Source organism: Dama dama, chromosome X (genome assembly GCF_033118175.1).
Source record: "Dama dama isolate Ldn47 chromosome X, ASM3311817v1, whole genome shotgun sequence".
Taxonomy (NCBI): domain Eukaryota; kingdom Metazoa; phylum Chordata; class Mammalia; order Artiodactyla; family Cervidae; genus Dama; species Dama dama.
In genome coordinates, this window is record NC_083714.1 from 112,497,504 (window position 1) to 112,520,554 (window position 23,051).

The 23,051-nt window shown below is 35.1% G+C and overlaps 1 protein-coding gene across 4 annotated transcripts in view; it reads right to left on the minus strand.

Annotated features, from left to right (window-relative positions):
* USP9X (ubiquitin specific peptidase 9 X-linked) overlaps positions 1–23,051 on the minus strand; it is a 115,792-nt gene that overhangs the window by 68,334 nt on the left and 24,407 nt on the right. For all 4 annotated transcript variants that reach the window (XM_061136387.1, XM_061136385.1, XM_061136386.1 and 1 more), the window contains exons 2-9: positions 12,684–12,937; positions 8,523–8,668; positions 6,807–6,886; positions 4,981–5,093; positions 3,582–3,800; positions 1,234–1,349; positions 784–1,035; positions 573–711 (exon numbers count right to left, since the gene is read on the minus strand). In XM_061136387.1, the coding sequence (XP_060992370.1) occupies positions 573–711; positions 784–1,035; positions 1,234–1,349; positions 3,582–3,800; positions 4,981–5,093; positions 6,807–6,886; positions 8,523–8,668; positions 12,684–12,779 (1,161 nt within the window). In that variant the 5' untranslated portion in view covers positions 12,780–12,937. The remainder of the gene's footprint in view (positions 1–572; positions 712–783; positions 1,036–1,233; positions 1,350–3,581; positions 3,801–4,980; positions 5,094–6,806; positions 6,887–8,522; positions 8,669–12,683; positions 12,938–23,051) is intronic.

A 23,051-nucleotide genomic window follows, 5' to 3' on the forward strand; every position in this document is an offset into this window, starting at 1 on the left:
GTTATGCAACCAATGTTTAAGTGGCATTCTTACTCATTTTTAAACTACAAGGATGCAATCATCTATGGTAAGTAAAATTTCCTAAACTTTCAACATCAAAATAATATAAACCCAAGTGCTTAAGTGAAGTCCTTATAATTATGATAAAACATTAACTTACGTGTTCTGTATTCCAGTAATTGTATTTCCTATCTTAAAATCTTTAAGTGGAATTCATCAAATGAATAGGTGACTTCATTCAATAGGTACCAGATACTACCCAATCACCTTTCTTTACTCAACTTCAACTCCCACCCAGCTAATAATTACTTCAGAACACCGACATACAGCAGTAAGTGTATCAAAGATGTGCTAAGCTACCCATTATCATCAAATAATTATATATCACCAAAAAAACCACAAATAATAAACCATGTTACTTACAAAAAGTTCTCAGGATTAACAGTCACAAACTGATCCAACCATCTCCCAATTGCAAAATTTTCTTTAAAATGCTAATATCACTAACTTTAAGTAGAGCTACGGTTTTTGCCTTAGATTCTTATTCATGAAATTAGAATCAAAGGACTTACCGCCATTCGTTCAGCTGTGAGCCATTCTTCCTCCTCAGGGTTACCGTGCCGATGGGTGTAGTACGATACACTCGATATCACCTTATTCACCTCATTAAGTGCATTCATCTTTCCATTGAAAGAAGAAATTTGCAATAATCTGTAAGAGAAATTAGGTGTTAAATATGATTATAAAATTCACATAAATTATTTCAAGAGGTAAATATCTTACCTAAGTATCATTTTTAACCTAAATATTTCTAAATTTTTTACAGTTTCTTCTTGTCCTGGAACTCTTGAAGCTAAATTTTTCAAAGATTTAATAATCATTGAAAGAGCATCATTTTTGGCTTCATTCTTTGCTTCTTTTTTCAGTTCTTCATCAGTTAAGTTTTCTAAAAACTGTGGAACCATTTCTATTACTGGAAGAAAGTACTTTTTCACCGTATGAAGAGTGAGAAACTCATAGCATTGTCCAAATGGTCTGAAACAAGAAAGACAGAAATTTCTTTCAATATACAATTTCTTACAATCAACTAGGACTGAACTCAGGCTATTATTTTTTTTAATCCAAGTTACCAGCTAAAGAAACCATATTTGAGAAAGGAAACTCAATTTTTATTAAGCAATTAAGTAGCAATTTCTAGAATGCACTGAAGATTCATTTTAAAACATAACTTACTTAATAAGGGCTGCGATTATTTGAACATTTAATGCTGATCCATTAATAAAACGATCATGCAAAATCTGGAATCCATTTAAAGTGCCGAATTTGTTGAGAAGATCCACTAGCCAACCCTGTAATACAGTTAGTAAAAAAGTTAACTTCCGACTTTGGGAGGGAAAATGCTATCTGAAGTAATTTCTTAAACACATTAGAAACAGGAAATGCAATAAAGGAAAATAATTATGTAAAACCATCTTTGAAAAAAAGACACAAAATACTGCATGTTGTTCACAGTAATCCTGTCTATGAGAGAAAAGCATAATTGGTAGTACCGATTAGATCATTAGGGCACAGCTGTTTGTATCAATATAACTGGTAAACTGGAATTAGAAGCCATGCTTCTATCTCAAATACCCCATCATGAGACTACCTTATTATCTGAGGTCTATTTTTAAAAATTTAAGAGGGTAAAAAGACTTCAAGAAAAGAAAGATTATTTGGTAACCTAAGATACTATTTGAAATTTATTTTTTGTTGTAGCTTTGAATAACCACAAATACCCTTGAAACACAATAATTTTAAAGCTCAAGAGTGACCTATCCATTAAAAATGAATTCCTGGTATCCTATTTGTTGCTCCTAATTAGAACATGCTGGTTGATGCTTTGTGCTGACTTGTGAATACTTCCCAGTTCTCATGCTAGAGGTACCACAATGCAATATACTATGAATTACCTTTCAACCTCCTCCCTAAGAGACAACAAGTACAATGTAGCTGGGATAGGCAACAGTATGTGTAGTTAAAAGCATGCCTATAGGTAAAATTAAAAACAAATCAATAGCTTACATAGATAAAAGAATCAAATATATTTAAAAACTCATCTACCTAAAACAGCTTTCTATTCCTTGCCTTCTAAAAGGCTGCATTTTGGAAGTCCCTAAGGGAAGAAAAACAAAGGGAGCTGGGGGTGAGGGAGGGGAGGGGCACTTTCTATATTAGGTCTTAAGCGAAAGTCATTTCTACAACTATTTAAAAACAAACAAAAAAAAACAATGTTCAGGACATGGGGAAAATGCCAAGTATTAGATAATGCTTTAAAGAAACACTATGGCAGTTTTGATATGATTTTTATAAGTTCATTTTAATATTTTCCTTTTAATTTGGCCTTAAAAGGCTAAATCAAAACAATGAAAAATCTGAGCATTTAATTCACCAGGTCCCTTCTGGCATTCAGCAATTCAAAGAAAGTACATTTTTATTATGTAATATATTTTTATTTCTCCAGTAACTGCAATGGGACTATTAGGCTGATACACTCAACAGTTATTATAATATATATAGCATATTATATATGTATGCACAAAGTAAAAATCAGTCTAAAGTTAATCTCATATGTTTTTAGTTGAAATGTACATTTAAGCAATTAGAAATACTCAAAAACTAGTAATATTCAAGAAAAGCTAGGCTTCAAAGATACATAAAAAAATCTTCAACTCAAAGCCATCCTAAATCAAGTTGTCCCCTCTGAGACTCTTGCAGATTATTGACTATAGGGCAAAAAATAAAAAAAATAAAAAAACAAACAGGTATATTTTGGAGATTGTCATTATTTAAAGACTGATTTACTCAAACAAAAACAAGCCTGAAGCAGCAACAATATCAATCTTAGGAAAAATCAGAAAATCTTAGCTCAATGTAATCAATATACTTTGATGACTTCCACTTTTAACAGGATAAACCAAACATTTTAAGTTCAAATTTTCCTGTTTTTAAAAAAAAGAATAATAAGGTCATCAAATTTAAAAATGTCTTCCTAAATTCTAAAATTTAAAAACTATATATGGGTAATTATTTAATATTTATTAGAATAAGTATAGTTAGGCATTCTTTTTTTTTTTTTAGGCATTCATTTTTTAATGTACATTCTATTTATGCTGGTATAGAAAATTTACACTGGAGGACTTTTGCATTTTGTATACTAAATATATTTAATTGATATTTGTCAGCTTTGCTATTTTGCTTTCATTTGTATTTTCTATTGTTTTATGACACATTAGACAGGCCTCAGTCAAAGAAATAATCTACTCCACCCTTATTGAAAAGGAAAAACATGTTCTGTTTCATACTAACTCAAATTGTGACTATTTCCCAAGAGAATGGGCAAAAAACAATGGGACTAACTATACTGAGAAAGCCAAAAATATTTTTAAATTAAAAAAATAACAACAACAATGCAAAATCCCTTTAAGAGCTATATGAAATAACTCTACTCCATGCTACCAGGAGGTTAAGGTCATTTAAAGTTCTGTAGCAGAGCAGAACAACTGTTAACATTTAACTTTAAAAACAACAAATCAACACACTTTTGGTGATCGAGGGTCTGGAGAACGAGCAAAGAGTTCGTCTTCAGGCAATTGAACATTTGAGGAAACAGATTCACACGGACGTGTACCATTGTAGATATGGAATTTGCAATGAGGATTTAAGGCCATGGAGAGAAGTTCTAGAAGTGGAAACCAATCCTGGGACAACTTGGCCACACATAGCTCCACCAGGCGATGAGTATTATTGATAATACACCTCTGTTATATAAAAGGAGAGGGTAATTAATGAGATAAAGACATTCTGAACAGAAGTATCTTCCAATCTTGATTAATTATATTTTAATAATTATCCTTCAGTTGTTCGATACTGATCATTTGAGTTATGTTTAACTTTACTAATATTGGGATCAAACCGATGTATCAAAAAAGAAATTAGGGAGGTGGCAAAGAGTTTCAAGAGGGAGGGGACATATGTGTACCTATGGCAGAAACCAACACAATATTGTAAAGCAATTATCCTTCAATTAAAAATAAATTTTAAGAAAGAAACTAGCATTTACTTAAATTATATAGTATCTACTTTCAAAAAACATTTGCAATGGCTTACAAAATGAAGTAGGCACTGCTCTGTGTCCCCAGACAAGATGCAAATTACCACTGCTTCCTCTCTGCAATTTTTAAACTAGAGGCAACAACTCTAAAATCTAAGCAATGTACTAAATATCCAAGATGGAATAGGTTTACTATCTAAGCCTCAATGCAAAAGTCTGATACAACTCCCAAAGCTTCCATTCCATACTCAAAAACTCACAATTTGAGACCATATTTCCCTATAATAAACAAGGAACAGAGACTTGTAGTAATTACAATACTTCAATCTTAAAATGCACATTTTTTTTCACTTTTTAAGATCTTTAGAATCTGATTATATCATATAATCATATAATATTATATCATATAAACCTGAGACCACTACTGAATATTGGCTTGTGGTTAAAAATTTCAAGAGATCTTCTCCCCCTCCATCAGGTGCCAAAGTTGAAATGTGCAGGTTTCTTTGGTGTCTCTTTTTGTATGTAGAGTTTATTTCTCTGCATTGACCCTTTGTGTGCCAGATAATAGGTTCCCCATCTTGGGCATTTTCCTTCCTTAATGGTACATAAAATGAGTGACTGGTGCATTTCACAACCGTGTCATATTTTCAGTGAAATAAGTCACATCTCAAAAGTCACAAGGCACTTGAGAAATAAGGAAACAGATTAAACCAATGTTTTCTAACTTGAAAACTCACACTCATTCTAAATGATTATGCTTCTTCCAACCGAAATTATAACAAAATTTCTCATTTTAAAAAATCCTTTAATTCAAGTAGTGATCAAATATGTAACCAAATATATATATATATATATAAATCAGATTTTTAAAATAAAAGACTCACATGAATTTCAAACTTCCAGCCACTCACTGCCTCGTCTGTAAGGATTTTAGTGAAAGATATTGTTAGCCCATCTCGAAAAAATCGCTGACATGCTTCACTTTTAACATCAAGGCCTAAGAAAAGGAGAGAAAAATTAATGTAAACAAATTATTTATCCGATTGTCTTACAATGTCCAATTACATGATAAAAGCAGTAACTGTAAAATAGTCAGTAACAGCTAACAATTGCAGACTAGTTTTGGAAAAAATTCATAGCATTATCTAAGAAGTCAAAAAAGTAACAGATTGAAAAATAAAAACAACCATCAGTGAATTTCAAGAATACTTAACTGTATAGAAATACATTAAGCCAAGTAATACTAAGATGAACTGAAAATATTTCTAATTATGACAGTGGCCCAACATTAAAAACACAATGGTTATGAGAACAATGTGCTAGGAGATTTAAATACATTATAGTATTTTATTGACAACAAACTTTAAAACAAACAACAAATGATGCTTCTCAACTATTTTTTTTAAAATCTCATTTTGGTTGTAAATTATCCACTTGACAAATACTATTATATTATTCTACAGAAGCGCTTCATCAATTAAAGATAAATTATCATCTTCATTATTAGTCTCTTTTACTGGCCTAACATCTGTTTCTTAATGTCTTTAATTCCATCTGGTTTCAGAAAGGCAATAGTGCTACATGTCCCCAAACACACACAAAAGATCTTTAACTCTTGATGACAAAATGAAAAGCCATTCAATTTGTATATAAAGTATTATCTGATTTTGGTTGTAAAAAGACATGACATTTAACCCTAGTACTGTACTTTTAAAAAATCTGAACCTTGTCTAAAATTAAAAACAACCATGGGTCCTAAAGAAATATGGGGGAGTGGGAGGGGTAGAGACTGCATGTCCCATGGATGTCAATGATATTAAATGAAATAACCATTGTGTGTTTTTACCTAACATTGTATAGTCAGGACTTAAAACATGCCTAGGACAGAAGTTTTCAAAAAATTTGCTGAACTGATGAATAAATGTGTAAATGAACAAAAGAAATTTGAGCAGTAGAAACAATGGTAATCTGAAAATGCATTTTCGTAACTCATTATATTGGTTTTTATAAGATTAATAAGGTGTAAAGACACATTCTTTAAATGAAGGAGGGTAATGAAGACAAAGGAAATTTTACCCTTGCCATGGAATGAGACAGACTTAAGCAAGGTACCAAAGACAATTTTTACAATAATTAATTTCAACTGATAATTGGAACACATCCATGGCTACCCAATTTCAGAAGCTAAAATGTTACTGCTGTTTACTTTAATCTCCAAAGCCTTAAAAATAAGTAGATATTACAATAGTAGCCCTTTGCTAAGAGAATTCAGTTGCACCTCAAGAATCAATCATTGAAAAAAATTATTTCCAAAATTAAGCTTTTACTTCTAGACAAGAATAAAAAGTTTTTAAAAAATGGGTTATTTAAAAAAAAACAAAAAACACACAGTATCTCATCTTTCAAGTCTTTTTTTTCTTTTAGAGGAAATTCAAACCTTTCTGTGTATTAAAAAATAATCAACACATAAGCTGGACAGTTTAAACATGATTATATACAAATTTCATGTATAACTTCAGAGTTCACAAACATCCTTGAAGGTTGTCCAAAGGATATGAACCCGTGCTCCAGGTATAAATCTTAAGCCATAGCAAGAAAACTTGCTAAATGTTCTTGTCTAGGAATATACAGAAAAAGTATTCAGGCATGAAGTGAAACTATTTTCTAGTAGGATACATTATATGGAAAGCCTCATACCATTTAAACTTACCTTTTTTACTAAGGTCAATAGCAGCTTCTAAAAGCACTTCTAATTCCCCTTTTGGCAAAACTGGAACCACCCATCGAGGCCTAAGAGTTTTAATAATATACAAAGATGTTTATTGGTTGAACACTGAAAGAGGCACTATAAATGAGTTACTAATTACTTACCTCACCATGAAAATATTAAAATTAAAATGACACTAAAATATTAAAACCATAAGTTGGCAAACTATCTGCTTTGTTTGACTAAGTGTCATCTGTTGTCTCTACAAACAAAAAACTTTAAGACACTGTCAAGAAAAAAATATAAAAAAAAAAAGAAAAAATATAGCAATGAGAGAAGGGGGAAATAGATTATTTTAATAACTTAGCTATAAAACTACTATAATAATCAAATATCACTTAAATGGCTATCTATTGTTAGAATTCATACGAAAGTGCAAAAAACAATCATTTTATGTTTCTCTTCCCCAAGAGATTTGGTAACATGCAATTTTGTCCTTGAGTGAGCAACCACCAGACAAAAATTGAAAAGCAAAATATAACTTTTTGCTATTGTATCTCTGTTATAGAGAATGGTCAGAGACATCACAACTTTATACAACTGTTTGCTTGCTTGACTAATTCATTATATACATTTAATGTGTTCTTTCAAATATACCTCTGAAAACAATGAATATATATTAATAGGAAAAATATTTAAGATAAATGAAATGAGGAAAACATTTCAGTAATATATAAGAATTCCATTATTTGTAGAGAAAGCAGTACTTATGATAATAAACACAAAGATAACCTGGAAGAACGCACACCTTATTGCTAGTGATAACTTTTGGTTGGGAGGTGTGTACCTAAGGAGGAAATTACAGTGAACCTTATTGACATGACATATTTCTATGTTTAAGAGTGCGTACTTACATTTTATTAGTTATGTAATCAGAATGTTTTTAAGAAGTAAACTTAGTAAAAGCAAGTAAGTCCCTATAAGTGTGTGTTTGCCTTTTCTTTTGAGGGGATGTGTCACACCTCCCTAGGACTCACTTGTTGAGCTTACAGCCTGGTGTAAGACCACAGACCTGTGGGGGCGAGGGGGCGGGTCCCTGACACACTCTTCCCTTATCTTCTTTTTAAATATTTTCCTTCCGTATACACAAGCTTAAACTTTCACTCTCTGAGTCTTATTCCAAATAAAGCGTGGGGGTGGGTGGAGGTGAATGTTTGTATTATGAGTATGAAAAACTGTATACTCTGAACTACCCCCATGAGATGACGATCAGGAGAAACAAATGGGTGAGATGCTTAAATGCCTCAAACTAATCAGTTGACAAGGGGCAGGCTCTGAGGAACTCAATCTCCTTATGACCTGGTTTACCTCAGGGCCATGCAAAAAGTATTCAAGTCATCCAGTAACCCATTCACCAATAAGAAAAAAGGGAAATCACACATACGGTTATACTTCAGTAATACACCAGCTAGAGTGATCATCATTAATCTTAACACTTTATTGACACTGTTACTTCCTTTCATTTTTAAATCCATTAAGAACCACAGGTTGCAAAGTACTTGGTAATGACTAAGATGTTAAGGTTATTAAAACAGGCAACATAGTTTACTGTGATATTCCTATCCACTCTTGCTGTTTTCTTAGTACTAATGACTATGCTGAAAATCTTGTTTTTCCTATGTATGACATACATCAAAAAACAAGACAAAATCAACTCACCTATTGATCATGTCATCCAACTTTGCTAGGTCAGTATGTGGAAATGCAGGCTCCTCATCTTCAAGCTGTGATGGGGCATCACCCTGACCTTGTTCATCGGGAGGAGTTGCCGGGGAATTTTCATTGGAAGAATCAGGCGATGAGGTCTTAAAGATTAGATATTCCAGATTTAAGTTTCTATAACAAATGTACATCTAATAATTCAAACACCAAAACAGATTAGGGGGACATAATTTAAATTTTTAAAGAAGATATGATCATTGTAAATTTATGATGTATCAGGCAGTCTCTGGGCTACTACACTTTAACATAATTTCATTTAATCGTCAACAGCCTAAGGAAGCATTCTTCCACTTAATAGATTAAAAAAACAAAACCTCAGACAATACATAATTAGCCCAAGGTCACAAAGCTCCAATTCTGTGGTCAGGATTTAAATCCAGGTCTAATTCTAAAGTCTGAGTTCTTATCTACAATGTGTACTGCTTCTCCACTTACATTTTCCATTATATGAGCCCTTCATGATACAAATTATTGCACACATTTTACAGATTAAAAAGTCTCTTGACTTATAACTTTTATTTTTCATTTTGAAGAGGAAAAATAACTTTTATTCCATAGCTACCCTAGTCTCAAACTACTATCGAAACAATTATTAAAACTTTATTGTGGTTTCTAAACAAGTCACTTCATCTTCAACTAATAAGGCTAACTTTACTCTTCACTGTTAGTGCTTCTTCCCCACCCCCCATACTTTAGTTGTAGAAATACTGTGCACAGCTAAGTGTATGAACTTTTAAAACCCTTATTAATTTTGAAAGCAGACGGTATTTTTCTCCTAATTGAAACTAATCTAAATTTTAAGCTGATTTTTGTGTGTGTTTGAATTTTTCTACCCACTTGAGGTTGATGGCCCTTTTAGAGAAGGCCCCATTCCTTATCATTTTATTAGCACTTACTGAACAGATGCATAAATAAATGCTTGTACTGAAGATAGGTGGGTATGCTATATTCTAGTTACAAACTTTATACATGAACTCATAGAGACAATTTGCAAGAAAACAGTAAATCTTTACTTAAGATGATGAACACTATGCAGGTGCTAAAGGGCTAGTTTCAAGGCAAAAAAACTACAGAACAGAATTCAAGTTTTAGAAGCCCAACAGAAATATTTGCATTTTAAGTATGTAACTTAGGAAGTCTGCCTCATTAATTTTTAAAAAGCCCCCCCCCCATTTCCTCTGGTATATATGTATTATAGATATGCTCACAGAAATTGTAAAGACAAAAATAACAATTAAGATACCCATAATAAAACACCAAAGATAAGCACCAGAGACATTTTCAATTATTTCCTGAAATTTTTGTTCTGTGATCTCCACAAATCCTGTCCATATACACGTATAAATTTTCAATAAAATTGGGATTATACTTGCTTAAGTTTGTGTCTTTTTCCATTTAAGTATTTTCCCACATCACTAACAATCTTTTTTAAAGAGCTGATTAATGGCCATATGGCCATAGCATTCAATCAATTAAAATTAAAGGACATTTAGCATTCTGCAATTTTTACTGCTAACATAAAATTATACTTTTATATATAAATCTTTTACATAAAAATTTTCAATTTTTCCTTAGGACAGGACCCTGGGAATATAATTAGTACAACAACGGTAAAAATTATTTCTTTTAGGGCTGCTGACATATATATTACCAAATTCCATTCCAGAAACTTTGCACCCTCCCATAAACATCTCCCGAGTGTTCATCTCATAGGGCCTTTGCTGAGGCTGCTTCATTTATCACTGAGCTGTAGTAGAGCTTAAAATTCTCTCCTGTGGGAATGCTTTTAAAAATTACTATATATTAAGTGAAAAATCTGATTGATTTTAGAAATTCCCTTTATGCCATATGAAAAAAAAATACTCAAGGTAAGCCATAAGGTGGGCAGTGATTAGTGCTATGGTAGCTTCTCCCAGGTCCATTAAGTGCCAAACCTTTTGAAATAACTAGAATCCTAACATTAAAAAGTAGAGAATAAGAAAGCGAAAAAGGGAGGCTACAGACGGTTATGAATATAATTTGTGGGAATTCCCTGGCGACCCAGTGGTCAGGACTCCGTGCTCTCACTGCCAAGGGCCCAGGTTCAATCCCTGGTCAGGGAACTAAGATCCCACAAGCTGTGAGGCCAAAAAAAGGGAAGAATGCAATTTGTTTGTTCCTTTTTTAATTATCATCTCCAAAAATATAAAGAGCTCTTTAAAGGAAGAGGACATAATGCAGATGCATAATATTAACTTGAAGATCACAAACCCAAGCGCTCTTAGTATACCTTAAGAGTAAGATTAGAGATTTAATTTCTACCTAAAGCCATGCAAACCACAAACACTGGCGAATGATTTAGGAGTCTGTGCACAGTGCAGGTATGAAACAGAAAAGAGAGGGCAAAAGACACTGGAAATCGAACTACAAGCTCCTGGTTTAAAAATATAAATCTCTGGCATCCACCACAAACTGACTACGTTTAAAGAAACATGAGTACTGGCTAACAAATTTATGACATAGGAAAGACTTAACTCTGTCCAAGACCCGTGACCATATACCTAAGTATTACATGTCCTAAAAGTGGGAACTGGAGAGGAAAAGGAATAAAGTTGACATTTATTAAAACCTGACTTGCTCACTTCTCTAAAATGACAGAGGGAGAGGATGAAAGTGGGGGAAGGAGGGTAGGAAAGAGGACGACGCACATGGGCGCGCACACACACACACACGTGTGCAACTCTTTCCTATCATACTTGTAAATAGAGAGAATGACCTATAATAGCTATACAATAAAAACTTACCCTCCAATGACAGATGTAAGTACTCTACAATAACTTTTGCCTAAAACTTACCCATACAGAATTCTACATAAACATACACCAACTGTAAGCAAGTTTGTGATTCACGGGCACGCCCCGCAGTGACAAATTCACCTCTAAGTGCTATTTGAGCTGCATTACAAGTTTTAATGTTTGTCTTATTCAATTTAATGTTTCCTGGTATAAAAGTATGTACAATAGAAAGCTGAAAATTAATTCTTTAAACTCCCATTTCAAGAAATGAGAAAAAGAACAGCAATTCAAATTCAAAAGTAAAAAGCGAACATGAAATAAGGGTTAAAAGCATACAAGTAGGAAGGAGGAAGAGAGTTAAAGCCAAAAATTGGTTTGAGGGAAGGTTTGATGAAATTGGTAAATCCTTTAGGAAAGGGTAATCAGGAGAGAGAACACAAATTAGCAGTATCAGGGATGAAAAAGGAGATGTTACCACAGATCCTAAGACATTAAAAAGATAAAAAAGGATATTATAAACAGTCTTGCTTCAATAAATTTGACAATCTAGATGCAGTGGACAAATTCCTTGAGAAAACACATTACCAAAAGTTACACACACACACACACACATCAGAAAATCCCCCTGTTAAAAAAACAGCTGGATCTGCAGTTATATCCTTTCCACAAATAAAGCCCCAGGCCAGATTGTTTCAATTTTACTGGTGAAATTATTAATGCAGAAATAACTGAAATCTTACACAAATTCACCCAGAGAACAGAAAAAGAATATTACCCTCTGAGTTTTGAGGTCAGCATAAAATCTTGATACCAAAATCTATTTTAAGCTCTTAGAAAATATTATTTCATTTGATCCTCTTAATGATCCCATGAAGTAGTTACAGTATTGTTATCTTTTTACAGCAGAAAAACTGAGGCTTAAAAGGTCATATAATTTACCCAGAGTCTTAAAGCTAGCATCGCATGGTGCAAAGCTAAAATGTGAACACAAGCAACGTGACTTGAGTCCATTCGCTCACCACAGGCTACATCAAATGACTTAATGCTTTGCTCTGGAACTGACAAAGGGCTTAACTTTAATGATTACTGGTAGAATAAGACACCAGAGGGAAAAAGGGGGCTACAGACCCAAGCATCACCACCTATACAGCATTTGAGATTCTTGTTACTGTGTAAGACACCTGTTTATTTTTCTTAATAACAGCTTTATGGTTACTTCCCAAATTATTCAGAACATGGGATATTTAGTTATTTAGAACATGGGATATCTGTATCCGTAACAGATACACCAACATAGCTTTAACTAGTATCTTAAACTTCCTACCTGATTCTGTTGGAGGGCGGGCTGAGACTGTCCATCAGGAGCCTGGCCCTGGCTGTCATTCCCTCCTACTGGAGAGCCACGAGTCGTGGCTGTCATACTCGACACAGGGCAGATCTTTGCAATTTTGTCTGCTTATGTAGTTGTCTTGAAAAAAGAAATTATAGTCCACTTATAGAAGATGAAGTACCAGCATTTGTCAGTCTTAAAAAGCTCCAATTCAAGAATAAACCATCTTGCAGAGACCATTGCATAACCTACAAGTAGAAGAAAAAAGAGCACATTTGTTTTAGACATAAAAAACATTTAAGAATTGTTCAAATTCAATATTACCAGTGAATCTAGTCAGGAGAAGGTGGCTATATAAAAGAGGACAAAGTGAAAAGTTAGTTTCATTAATACTGTATTTAAATAAATTGATAATAGTGTATCAGTAGTTACATCAAGAAAACATACAAGTACAGCCTCATAATATTTCAGTTTCCTCCTGGGATTCCAAGGACCTTATCAAGGTTATTTACTTGGCTGTTATTTCGATTCAACTATGGAGTGGCAAAAACTGTCTTCAATTTGCTAATGCCTTGAATATACACAATTTCACAAACCTATTTAAGACATAAACCAAGTAATAAGATCTGAATTATTAAAAATATTTCATGTCAATGTATGACAAAACCCACAAAATATTGTAAAGTTATTAGCCTCCAACTAGTAAAAATAAATGTAAAAAAATAAAAAATAAAAATAAAAAGATTTCAGGAAGAACTGTACAACTAACATTTATCACTGGTACATGGGTATTAAAATGATTTCTAAACAAATGTACATGTGGTTTTAACAGAAACTTTAAAACTTTGGGGGCCTTTTTCTTTGGAGAGGGTTCAAACTGGATCCTACTCCTCCAATACAACCTGTTTTGTCAAATGACCTTGACTTTTCCCTTTTGGGAAGGTTTTGGCCACAAGCACTCCCAGAGCCACGGCAGGGCTCCAGACCCAAACTGTTTAACAATGGAATTCTTCTTTGCTACCTGAGCAGCAAAGGTGTATAGAGGAAGACCACCAAATCCTCAATTCTGTATTCTTGGCTGCAGAGTAAAATCATCCAAGGTGCTTTTAAAAACACTGATGTCCAAACCCCTCTCCAGTATGAATAAATTACAATATTTGGAGTTAAGCCTAGGCATCAGTACTTTTAAAAAAATCTCCCCCATAACTAATTCTAATATGTCACAAGAATGAGAACCTCAACTGATTGATTTACAGGTATTTAGTTTTAAGGAAACCACATTTCCATTTACTCCATGTTTGCCTCAAACTTAAATATAATCACTTAACCTAGAGATGGGGTTCTAAGAAGATTTCCTTTCACTTATCAAACTGGAATAACAAAAAGCTTAAGACTGATAATATCAAGTACTGGTGAGGCTAAAAACGGAAAAACCTTTATTTAATACGTAAAGTGGAAAAACAAAAGGTAACATGGTTGAACAGCCTCTCTCTCACTTTTGCTTTCCATTTTTATACAACCTACACTACAAAAAAGTTTTACGTGAAGTAGACAATTTAAAAAACCCAGAAAAACCCACCTATCACTTTCTTCAGCCATTTTGGGTTGGCTGGCAAATTGTTGAACTATTCTTTTTCTTACCACTCAAAACATCAGCTAACCAATTCAACTTCAATCTTCTCTACTTCAACCCTGCTCCATCCAATCTCTTCCTTTTGATCCCATTACTCATGATCCCCAATGATATCCCAATTGTCACCCCCCTCAATCTTTTCCTGGATGTCTCTTAGCCTATAAATGTGCTTGAATCTTCATTACCAAAATGAAAATTCACCACCTTCTGCCCTTCCCTTTCCCCTCAAATCTTAAAAAGAATGCCTCTGCTTCCCCCTTCCTTTCTTCCATTCTCTCTCATCATCTACTTGTATCTAAGCTATCAAGACTGTTTTAAGCCAGTGGGTCTTAGACCTCAGTTGAGGTCTATGGACAGGTTTGAGGATTAAATCCCCTCAAATTACATGCAAATTTTTATAAATATGTACTTGAGGGGGAAGAAGGTCTGGTTCACTGACCAATGCTCTACTAATTGACAGCTGATAGTCAAACGACTGTCTGTTGCTGTTCACCCTGTCTGTCCTCTTCTCAGAATTAGCCACAACTGGCTGCCACTACTCCCATGTCTGTTCCTGAACCTCTGAGGTTCCTTGGCTTTTACAATCCTGAACTTTGATTTCCTTTCCACTTCTTTTCAAAGGGGAGGGAAGAGAATAGTAAGTAGATAGTAGTCACATCAGTGACAAGTACAGTTTTTGACGCTGAAACAACAGTGAAAACATCCACTAAACAGTTGACTTTAGGTTAGAAACTGAAGGAAAACTTGGGGGTGGGGGTTTTGAAGAGAACGCTAATGTTCACAAAAGAGTGGGAGATGGATTCATTAGCATCGTATGGGTTGTTGTTCAGTCGCTAAGCCATGTCCAACTCTGTGATTCCATGAACTGAAGCGAACCAGGCTTCTCTGTCCTTCACTATCTCCCTAAGTTTGCTCAAAATCATGTCCATTGAGTCGGTGATGCCATCCAACCATCTCATTATGTTGCCCCATTCTCCACTTGCCCTCAATTTTTCCCAGCATCAGCGTCTTTTCCAATGAGTTGGCTCTTTGCATCAGACAGCCGATGTACTGGAGCTTCAGCTTCAGCATCAGTCCTTCCAATGAATATTCAGGATTATTTCCTTTAGGATTGACTGGTTTGATCTCCTTGCAGTTCAAGGGACCCTCTAGAGTCTTCTCCAGCACCACATTTCGAAAGTGTCAATTCTTTGGTGCTCAGCCTTCTTTATGGTCCAACTCTCACATCCATATATGACTACTGGAAAAACCACAGCTTTGACTATATGGCCTTTGTCAGCAAAGTGATGTCTCTGCTTTTTAATATACTGTTTAGATTTGTCATTGCTATTCTTCCAAGGAGCAAGTGTCTTTTAATTTTGAGGCTGCAGTCACCATCCACATTGATTGTGGTATTTTCCTATAAACTAGAAAACCATGGCTCTAAGAAGTGACTTGAACAAAACACAAATAGATAAGTTAATAACTCTAAAGAGAATTCTATTCCTTTGTCCATTAAACCAATGCCATCACTCTTCAAAAGGTATTTCCAGGAAGCAAACCCAAGGGTGAACAGATAAACATTTGGTATACACACACAATGGAATAGTATTTAGCGTTAACAAGGAAGAAAATTCTGACTTTGATGTACCTAGAGGACATAATGCTAAATGAAACAAGTCAGTCACAAAGGGGCAGACAGTCCATGACTCCACTTATACGAGGTAACTACACTCAGAGAAGGCAAGTAGAAAGGTGGTTTCCAGGGGCTGGAAAGTGGGGTGACAGGCAATTATCGATCAAGAGGTACAGAATTACAGTTTGGGAGGATGAAAAGTTGTGGAGATGGCTGCACAATGTTAATGCACTTAATGCCACTGAACTGTATTCTTAATAATGGTTAAAATCGGTTATATATTTTCCCCACAATAATATATTTTATATATATATATTAAACAGCTCTCTTGCTTTGTACTCCTTTAACATTAGGACATTAACTTAAAACATCTTAAAATTATATTCTCATGTTGTTTGTTTATGGTCAACATCCATATGCATCTCAGTGACTCTCCATCTATAGACAAATCAAAAATATCTGGCAAAAGTCAGAGGACAAATTATTCTAGATAAAAGCATTCTGTGGATAACTAAGGGACTATCCTTTTCAACAAAATAACACTAAGGTAAATGGAAAGGGCAGCAGTCTGAGACCTCTCCCCAAATAAAACCTTTCTCTCAGACCACAGAATTAAATCATCCTCTCCACATTCCTGTGCTGGGCAGGCACAGTAGGTCTCAGCACAGCACATGCTCCGCTCTATTCTGCTATTTTTAACAGTCATCTCTCTACCACCTCATTAAGAACTGGATACTTTTTCCTTAGTGTGCTAGGTTGAGAGATTAAGAACAAGACACAGGAATGGAGCAATTAAAAGTAACTTCTGGATTCAAACATAACTCTTGCTCAAAACCCCACCTCTGCCACTTACAAGCTGCCCTATCTTAAAGTCTAGTAACAAGTACTCTCACTAATTTTCCAGGTCTTTAAAGCAGACAGTGCTACCCACAAAAATGCCATGAAGGGGCTTCCCTCGTGGTCCTGTGGTTAAGACTGCATGCTCCCAAGGCAGGGGACAGAAGGTTCGATGCTCGGTTGGGGAACTAAAATCCCACATGCCATGTAGCACAGCAAAAAGAGAAAAAAAGTCATGAGAATTATTTTAACAAAAGTGTTTCATAAATACCAAACACATAGTAATTCTCAAAAATTTTAATTTTCTTTTCCTTTTCTATAGTGTACCGTGCAGGGTTAGTGAATATTTGAGCTAAAAATTTGAAAATAATGTATTCAAATATAATTTGGAAAGTCTGAATGGGAAAAAAAAAAAAATCAAAGATATGCTACAACTATGTTACCCAAGAATAACACCACTATTTTTTTCCTTCTTTTTCGTTTCTTCTTTTTTTGGGCTGCACCACAGGGCTTTCAAGACTTTAGTTTCCCCACAGGGATCGAACCTGGGTCACTGGCAGTGAGAGTGCGGAGTCCTAACCACTGACAGCCAGGGAATTTCCAACACTAGTAGCTTTCTAATTTTTTTTTTTTTTAAGTGAAATGTTAGTCGCTCAGTCGTGTCCAATTCTTTGCCACCTCACGGACTGTAGCCCGCCAGGCTCCTCAGTCCATGGGATTTCCCAGGCAAGAATACTGGAGTGGGTAGCCATTCCCTTCTCCAGGGGATCTTCCCCACCCAGGGATCGAACTAGGGTCTCCTGCACTGCAGGCAGATTCTTTTACCATCCGAACCATCAGGGAAACCCTTGGAACATTGGTACCTTTCTTAATAAACCCCATTCAATTCAAGTGGATGGGATTTGAATGGCTATCACACTCCTTTACTTGATTACAAGAAGTACTCTCGAGGTTCTAAAGGAGCTTATCTTCCAAGTCACAGATATTTAGGCATTCATAGCTGAGTTAGAACAAACTTTCTACCAAGTCAAAGTAGCAGTATCCTACACAGAACTGAGCAACTCAATAATCATTCAAATCATTTAAAATCTGACACAATACCCACCACCTCCTGTAGGAACACTAAAAGTCAACAAATCACAATGTGAAAATTTACTGTACGAAGTAAAGTCTGAAACTTAACATTTTATTTTAGAAAAACAAGAGTACTGCAAAGGTCATTGTTCTCCCTCCCTTCCATATGAATTTTACCAGAATGCAACTTGGATTTTCTGCAATACAAAACGGCAATATTAGGTGTTTTATCTGGGGGGAGGTCTCAGACTGCTGCCTTTTCCATTTACCTTAGAGTTATTTTGTTGAAAAGGATAGTCCCTTTAGAACCTACAGTATTTTTATATTCAAACTTAGCGTCTTCCAAAATGGGAATAGCATCATTATCCATTCACCCTGAATAAAGCTTGGTCACCCATTATACTAAATAACCTAGTATTCCATAAACATCAACCATTTGTATTTATTTTAAACTTTATATGACTGAATTTCTATAGCAGCTTTCCAATGCAAGGGCCTTAATACCACAGAAACCCTCAAGACAAAGAATGGTCCTTCTCTACATTCTTCCATCTCTGCTCAAACTTTCCCTACATTCCAGAATCTCTTTTATACAGCACACTGAAAGTCTCTACAATTCCACATATATGATCCTACTATACTTAAAGAGTCCCTTCTCTTTCTAAATTTTCCTCTTTTCATCCAAAATATAAAGGACGTTAAAATAAAAACTCAAAGCTTAGTCATTTGAGAAATATATGCTGAGTAGTGGGCCACATATTGTTTTAAGCATAAAGGAATAAATGCATGGCATTACACAGCTGGCAAATCTCTCTACTCTTGTGGAACTAACATTATACATTGTGTTGAGAGATAAACAAGCAACAATGGCAAGTCCAACAGTTCAACAAATTATTTACTGATCACCAAAATGAGTTCATTAGAAACTAATCTGATAGATCATCCTTATATACATCCGTGAAATTATCTTGAAAACCTAACTTATTCTGGTTTTATGTGTGAAAACCAAAGGGGAAAATTATTTAGCATCTTTCTCCATCTAGTGACTTTCTATGTTTAATTGGCATCTATTACCCTTGTTTTCCTCTTAAAATACTTGACTCAAGAGGTGAGACACGTAACTGTGAAACACAAGCTGTACATACCTAGCACTAGACCTTACTACTCTGACCAATCACTACAAAATGAAAACCTTAATTACAACTAATTAGACAAACTATTATTTTGCAATTAATACTCTAGCACATAACAGAAAGAAAGAACTTACATGTTGGTTTAAAATTTTACTGCAAAATGTGTAAGTCGTCTCATCTTTATTGTAAGTCAACATGAAACATCTTTTAAGTACTAAGCTTTATTTCAAAATAACCACTATTTTAGTGTATTGGCTTATTTTAAGCCCAGAGTACTTAGATCTTCTTGAATCTTAAATGGGAATTTCTATTGCTATGATAGATCCAACATGTTTAAAAGCAAACTTTTTATGCATTGTAGTCTGGAAGAAAAAATATCCTTCCCTACATAGCAGTTCTTCTACAACATAAGAAATGACACACATGGGGTATTACAGGTTTGACACACTTCCATGGACAGAGAAAAACTGCCAAAATCCTCAACATGTATGAAACAGAACACGAAATTAAAAAAAAAAAAAAAACCATCAAAAACAGGTATGTACTTTTAATCATTTGTGCAATACCCGGACTTCTGGTTTTTTAAAAATCCCTTCTAAGATAACATTGAAATGTTAAGTGAAAATTATTGTGGGATAATCCTGACTAATTTTTAGATAAACTCATTTGCAAACATTGTCACTGTATTTGTTTTAACTAATTATTTAACTACTTATTATTATTACTTGTGACATAGCTCACAATCAATTATATTAATACACCATGACCCATAACCACTTTAGTGGGTAAGGCAAGACACGTTTCAGTATTTATACTATCCAAGGAATTTTTTCTTTTGTGGAGTTGTTGGTTCTATTCCATTCAAAGTTTCTCTGTGGCTCTACAATTCTGTATCCCATTATTTACAATGGGTGTTTTTTTGCCCCACACCAAGTAATTATCGATACCAGCTGGATGTCCTACAATTCAACTCAATTCTGACACTGTCTACCGAAAGACAGCTTCAGATTCCACTTGCTAAGGGCTCAGTGTTACAAGATTGACCCTCCTCCCACTTCACCTATCAGCCACAAATCCAAGTTGTCACCTGTGCTTCTGACCGACAGGCTACAGAATGGAGGCTCCAAAGATTCCCTCTTCAGGTTAATTTGCTAGAGCAGCTCACAGAAATCAAAGAAACATTTTACTTACTAAATTATTGGTTTATTTATTGTAAAAGGGTATAAGTTAAGAACAGCCAGATGGTATACACTATTCATAGGGTTGGCTTCCCTGGCAACTAGCCCCCATCCTTGGGGATCTAGGGGCTTTTCAAGTTATTTCATTAACATAACAACAGACACCTTCCAGATCCTCACCACTTAGATAATGCCAAGTTTTAAAAGCTCAGTTGCCAATAACTGGGATACACAACATTTCTTATTATAAATCACAATATCACAGGTTCCTTTCCAGTTCCATCTTAATTTGTACATTACTCTAGAAAAGTTATGAGCACTTTTGTACGAGGCACAATAGTAGGTCCTTTATTTATATAATCTCATTTAACCACCAGGATACCTATTCCATGATTATCAGTCCAATTTAACAAACAGAAGCTAAGAGATTAAGTAACTTCAGTTTGTCCAAAATGGCATTAACATCTTTTTAGATTCTCAAAGCCGTTGGCTCTTCCATTATATATCATGAAGATTCTCTACAGCCCCCAAGATAAAGATATTCTTTCCATATTTGAAGAGGGAGAATTCAGAGGGAGGAGAAGGTGGGAAGCAAGGATAAGAGACTGATTTTTCTCTTAAAAGTATGGTTACTGTCAGGCCTGTCTGTGCCAATTATGTTTCTCTTTTTTTGGCATTAAAAATGATCACTATTGAATTTTATTAAAATGCAAACCCTAAAATATCATGGCCCTGCTTAAAAATCCTCAAAGACCTGATGAAGACCAAAATACTTCTCTAATGGTCTAGGAGGCTCTTCAACACCCAACTTCGGGCTCATCTTGCAACTACTCTACCTAAAACTTCTTGTTGTCCCTTCAAAATGTACTTTCTCATGCTGACTGTGCAGCCTTTGCAAAAGTGGTCTTAGTCTTGCCCATGCTGATTCACCAATCCTCAACTCTCCTTACTCAGAATCCATCAAGTACTCCTATCAGAGGCTCTCAGAGGAAACTGCACTTTTCTTTCATAGCACCTGTGTATGATCTCTCTCCCTACCAGAACAGAAAAGCTCCACAAGCGGGAATTCCCCAGCAGTCCGGTGGTTAGGACTCTGAAATTCTACTGTAGGGGGCACGGGTTTGATCCGTGATAGGGGAACAAAGATCCCACGTGCCTCAAAGAACAGTTTAAAAAAAAAAAAATAACTCTAAGGGCTGAAGCTGTATGAGCTTTGCTCATCATTGAATCCCAAGAATTCATTGGCACACAATAGGTAAACACTCAAAACAAAAAAAAAGGGGGTGGTGGTGTTAAACTACAAATCAAACCTCTCCCTTTCCAGTTCTATTAATTCCTTTTACGACATGTCCAACATCATTTTTTCCACTCCCACTCACACCACTCCAGGCTAGACTCCAATTTTAACATCCTGGATGGTCTCCATACTACCAATCTTTTTAGTATATTATTGCTAAATTAATCTCTCAACACTTTCAGTCTCTGAAACCTTTAGTGGCTTCCTCCTCTCTACTTTTTACATAATATTGTTCAAGATCAATCACAATCAGCCCTAACTTATTTTTCCAAGTCTATCTCTCATTCCCCAATTTCAATACTATCACAGTCAGGTTGACAAGCCTCAGAAAGTGAGGCAGAGTGAAGAGGCAGTCAAGTGGAAGGGCCAGAATTCTAACTGAGGCAGTACAAGTTCCAGGGTTCTACAGTCTTAACTACCAGGCCATGCACAAATGATGCCTGAAAATAGGGAGAAAACTACCATTAATCTCACCATATCCACACCTCCAAGATACAGTATCAAAACATTTATGATGCAGAAGCACATTTGATAAAATTGGATTTTTCACCTAATTTATAATTTCCTCATGCTAAGTATTCTTCTATATTCACCTTTAATGGCTACATATCACAAAATATTTTCTTCTAAAGCACAATAGCTGTACTCCTAAGAAACATGGCATAATCAAAAATGATGTTATAAAAATAAGAGTTCAATGGGAAAATGCCATTTCATATCCATAACTATAAACCTAAATATCCCTAGGCAATTTTAAAATGTAGCCTTCACTCAAGAGTAAAGGCCTTTCTTTTCGTCATTCAACCAGCACTGCCATTATCATTATAACAGGACTCATCATTCTTATCACACATTATTACAATACACAAAACCAGTCAAGGCAGCTATATTAAACAGAGTCCCCACCCCTCCAGTGTGATGCTAGTTTTAGATAGCTTCAAATTCGATCAATAACTCAGGCTAATGCAATTGAAGATGTCTAATTAATCTTTGTTAAATCCAAATACATTACTTAAGCTAAATGTCCATATTCTATTATTATCACTATTAAACACACACACACCGTTAATTTGTCACCAAATCACTACGTACATCCACTAGTACTTCCTAGAAGTCATCACAACAGAACTGCATCCTGCATTCTCAACTCTGTGGCAACAGAAATTTATTCATTTAGAAATGCTCAGTAAATGGTCCTTTTTATTCAAAACTTCTCCATACTGTGTCTGTCAAGCCATATGTACACAATTGGGGTACTGCAGGTTTTTGTATGTACATAAAAGCTTTAATAAATTCTAGCATCCTTCCCAAAGCATTCTCAAATGTGAATTTTTTTAGTGGCTGTAGGCAATGAGTAACAAATTAAAAATGACTTACAGGGGACTTCCCTGGCAGTTCAGTGGTTAAAACTCCCCCTCCCCTCAACACAGGGGAGACTGACTGGATCCCTGGTTGGGGGACTAAGATCCTTGTATGCTGCTGCTGCATCGCTTCAGTCGTGTCCGACTCCGTGCGACCCCATAGACGGCAGCCCACCAGGCTCCCCCGTCCCTGGGACTCTCCAGGCAAGAACACTGGAGTGGGTTGCCATTGCC